Here is a 5391-nt window from a genome sequence, read left to right as displayed (position 1 = left end):
CTGAATCCTGGAGGCAGACTCGGTGTCCTTCTCTAAGCCCAGACTGAAACCCGTCCGTTTTGACAGGCTCATAATTGGGGGGACACAGAACCGTTGTGTTCTGCTGTGTGGGCCCGGACTGCTGGTGCTCCTGTAACCCCCCCCCCACCGCTTCCTCCTCTATGTACATTAATGCTCACGCTACTGCTGGAGCCTGTCTTGGTTTTGCTGATTCTGGACATGGTCCATCAAGACCAGAAGGATGGGTGGGCCAGATCTCTGTCTGAGGACATCTGAAGAAGCCCCCGGGCCCCCTGCCCCCCGTCTTCCTGGGACGGGGTTCTAGGTTTTGCTGACCCAGTTTGAGGGTCTGAGGACAGAGGATTTGTGATTTGGGCTCTAAATCCAGTAAACCATCCTTTTGTCTCGGTCCAGGTCCCAAAGGTCTTACCCGCGTTCCCAGGCTGTCGTCGGCCTCCATTGAGCGAATGTTGTCATGGCAACGGGACTTCGAGATGCGGTGTTTGTGCACGGTGATGGACAGCTGGGCGCGGCCCTTCTGGAGACTGTTGTCCAGCAGCTCAGTCTCAGGAACCACATGACTGAGATCTGGAACCAGAGGAGAAGCGTGTTGGTCTGTGTGTGTGAGTGTGTGAGACAAAGCCACACTCACCACAGGTGTCGGGGTCAGCGGGGTCAGCGGGGTCAGCGGGGTCAGCGGGGTCGGCAGACATGACTCAGCAGTTACTGTTCACACCAATGACACCATCGATTATTGGTGATCACTGCGACTGTTGGACACAAAGACAGAGTCTCAAGGAACAGAACCACATGACACCAGGCCCGGGTCTGGGGTGGGACCTGTTTGGCTCCACCAGTTTTGAGAAGTTTATCCTGGAGGAATCTGATTGGCTACCGTCACAACACCTGGCCTGATGACATCAGAGGGGGAGGAGCTTAACTTTGAACTGGTGCAGCTCGAGTTTACCAGAGGAGGAGATTAAACCAACAACCCAGAGAAACACACACACACACACACACAATACATACACACACACACACACGCTCATACATACACACAGACGCTCACACATACACAAACAGAGACTCATACATACTCACACATGCACACACAGACACTCATACATACACACACATACACACAGACCACATACATACACACACATACACACAGACACTCATACATACACACACGTACACACAGACACTCATACATACACACACATACACACAGACACTCATACATACACACACATACACACAGACACTCATACATACACACACATACACACACAGACACTCATACATACACACACATACACACAGACACTCATACATACACACACATACACACACAGACACTCATACATACACACACATACACACAGACACTCATACATACACACGTACACACCAGACAACTCATACATACACACACATACACAAACAGACACTCATACATACACACACAGACACTCATACATACACACACATACACACACAGACACTCATACATACACACATACACACAGACACTCATACATACACACACGTACACACACAGACACTCATACATACACACACGTACACACAGACACTCATACATACACACACGTACACACAGACACTCATACATACACACACATACACACAGACACTCATACATACACACACATACACACACAGACACTCATACATACACACACATACACACAGACACTCATACATACACACACGTACACACACAGACACTCATACATACACACACATACACCAGACACTCATACATACACACACATACACACACAGACACTCATACATACACACACATACACACAGACACTCATACATACACACACGTACACACACAGACACTCATACATACACACACATACACAAACAGACACTCATACATACACACACATACACACAGACACTCATACATACACACACATACACACACAGACACTCATACATACACACACGTACACACAGACACTCATACATACACACACATACACACAGACACTCATACATACACACACATACACACAGACACTCATACATACACACACATACACACACAGACACTCATACATACACACACATACACACAGACACTCATACATACACACACATACACACACAGACACTCATACATACACACCATACACAAACAGACACTCATACATACACACACATACACACAGACACACATACATACACACACATACACACACAGACACTCATACATACACACACATACACAAACAGACACTCATACATACACACACATACACACAGACACTCATACATACACATACACACACAGACACTCATACATACACACACATACACACAGACACTCATACACACACACGTACACACACAGACACTCATACATACACACACATACACAAACAGACACTCATACATACACACACATACACACAGACACTCATACATACACACACATACACACACAGACACTCATACATACACACACATACACACAGACACTCATACATACACACACGTACACACACAGACACTCATACATACACACACTACACACAGACACTCATACATACACACCGTACACACACAGACACTCATACATACACACACATACACACAGACACTCATACATACACACACATACACACAGACACTCATACATACACACACGTACACACACAGACACTCATACATACACACACATACACAAACAGATACTCATACATACACACACATGCACACACAGACACTCATACATACACACACGTACACACACAGACACTCATACATACACACACGTACACACACAGACACTCATACATACACACACATACACAAACAGATACTCATACATACACACACATGCACACACAGACACTCATACATACACACATACACACACCACTCATACATACACACACGTACACACAGACACTCATACATACACACACGTACACACACAGACACTCATACATACACACATTCACACATACGCACTCTTACAGATGCACTCACACACAGACACTCATATACACACAGACGCTCACACATACACACACATACACAAACAGACACTCATACATACACACACATGCACACACTGACACTCATGCACACACACACACTCATATATACACACAGACGCTCACACATACACACACAGACACTCATACATACACACAGATGCTCACACGTACACACACAGACACTCATACATACACACAGACGCTCACACGTACACACACATGCACACACTGACACTCATACATACACACACACTGACACTCATACATACACACACATGCACACACTGACACTCATACATACACACACACTGACACTCATACATACACACACATGCACACACAGACACTCCTACACACACACTGACACTCATACATACACACATTCACACATACGCACTCTTACAGATGCACTCACACACAGACAGACACACACATGCATACAGAGACACAGAACACACACACAATGCTGAGAAGACGAGATCAGAAACCGTGTGACGAGGAAGGATGCTGACAGGAACAGATGGACTCACCTTCCTCTCTTCCTCTGTTGCTGTCATGGCACAGCGTCTTCTCGCTGGAAAACTGCAACTCCCAGAGTTCCTCGGGGCACCTCTCGGTCCGCGTCGAGGGCAGACTGTTGTCAGAGACCTGTGGGTTCTGTAGTTCCCGTCACACTGAAGCGCTGCCCCGCCAACACTCAGCAGAACACCGCAGCCTGCCGGGGGAGACGGGGGAGGAGGGCCTGGGTGGGGGAGGAGGCGGTGTTTATCACACGCTGCTTTCAATTTATATTTATCTCCACAGCAGTAGTGTTGTTTTTGTTATTGACCATGACGAAGACTAACTGCGTAACTGTAGATGAACTCATCCTCTGAGTAACGGAGCGATTGCCGTAACCGTGACGTCATCGCGGGGCGTCCAATGAGAGGCCTTGTTGTTGGCTCGCGGGCATTTCAAAAACAATAATGGCCGACGCCCGAGCGTGAGTATGGAGCCGCTTTTACCGTCAAACGACAACACGCACATTGTGAATATTGAAAGAAACACTAACACGATGGTTCCATCTGTGCTGTGTAAACTACCGAAACACTCTGGACTTGGTCGTTCAGAACTGTAGGAGTTGTCTAGGAAGCTAGCTGTAGCTACTGTAGCTAACCCGGTAGACAGGCAGCTCGGGAGAAAAATCTAAAGAAACCTTTATTAAAGCTCTTTATTATTCAGCGTTGCAGTTTGTTTTTACAGAGGTTTCAATAAGACATAAATGTAAATGATCTGCTGAGACCGTCGGCATAACCAGGACGATATCGGTGCAAACATGAGATAGATGTGCAGTAAAAGTGGCTTTTTCTGAGGTGTGCGTGTGCGTGCGTCAGTGTCCTGCAGGGATGTGATCCTGCTCTCCTGGATCCACATGCGGACCTGGAGCAGCCAGGCTCCTGTGAAGAAGCTGGGATGCTGCTGTATCTGATGGTATGGACGCAGGGAGACAACCCCATTGCTTTTTATCTTTGATTGTGAACATTTTAAATTGGCACCTGTCTGCGCCTCTTATTTCAACAAACCGTTAGCTTCTGTGTGTGTGTGTGTGTGTGTGTGTGTGTGCACGTGTAGGACAGCCGTCGTGTCCAGAAGGTTCTGTGGCGTCAGCTGTTTGTTCTGGACTCTATGATGTCTCTGGTGGAGGGTCTGGAGTCGGCCCAGCACCTGAGCGCCTGCCCCCCCCAACCAGGTGCAGTAGTGGTTGGTAGACACGCACACACGTGTCCAGGGTGTTTTGTTGAACCTTTCCCTCGATGCCGTGCGTGCTAGTGGCAGACGGGGGCGCCCGGAGCAGGTGGAAGGCCCTGAAGGCCGAGAGCAGGTCGGGGGGGAGCAGGCGGAAGCTCTGCTCCAGTCTTTGCAGGACAGAATCCTTCAGATTGACAGCAGGAGACACCGAGTCTCCCAGCTGATCCAGGACCTGAGCCACCAGGTGGGGCTTTGCTTTTTTGAACAATTTGCTGCTCTCGATGAATTTTGTCACCCTTCATTTTCGCCAACACCCACAATGCACTGCAAGCGCTCTCCTCACCCCCCCAGAAGCAGCAGTCGGCACAGATGAGGGAATCTTTCTGCAAGGCCCAGAATGCACTGCAGTCATGTGACCACCAGCTTGCCCAGCTCAGGGCACAATCGGAGGCGGCGCTCCGTCAGGTGACGGATCAGCAGCGGGTTCAGGACAGGTGAGTCTTGTGGGGAGGTCATGTGACCAGGGCTGCGCTTGTCTGACTGGTGCTGCTCACCTGTCAGGCTGCAGGTGCAGCTCTCTGTCCTGCAGGAGCTCATGCAGATCCACCTTCTGTCCATC

At 48.5% G+C, this 5391-nt stretch overlaps 1 protein-coding gene across 1 annotated transcript in view; it reads right to left on the bottom strand.

Moving 5' to 3' along the window:
- Window positions 1-3592, bottom strand: part of LOC115249984 (sterile alpha motif domain-containing protein 14-like) — a 6327-nt gene extending 2735 nt beyond the window's left edge. Inside the window, exons 1-3 of the mRNA XM_029836708.1 lie at window positions 3575-3592; window positions 653-770; window positions 431-588 (exon numbers count right to left, since the gene is read on the bottom strand). Coding sequence (XP_029692568.1) covers window positions 431-588; window positions 653-713 — 219 coding nt within the window. The 5' untranslated portion in view covers window positions 714-770; window positions 3575-3592. The remainder of the gene's footprint in view (window positions 1-430; window positions 589-652; window positions 771-3574) is intronic.
- Between the last annotated feature and the right edge of the window lie 1799 nt (window positions 3593-5391).

This window comes from Takifugu rubripes, chromosome 5, assembly GCF_901000725.2.
Source record: "Takifugu rubripes chromosome 5, fTakRub1.2, whole genome shotgun sequence".
In the NCBI taxonomy this organism is placed as follows: Eukaryota; Metazoa; Chordata; class Actinopteri; order Tetraodontiformes; family Tetraodontidae; genus Takifugu; species Takifugu rubripes.
The sequence above is the reverse complement of the archived record's forward strand: the minus strand, read 5'-3'. Positions and strand labels throughout refer to the sequence as shown.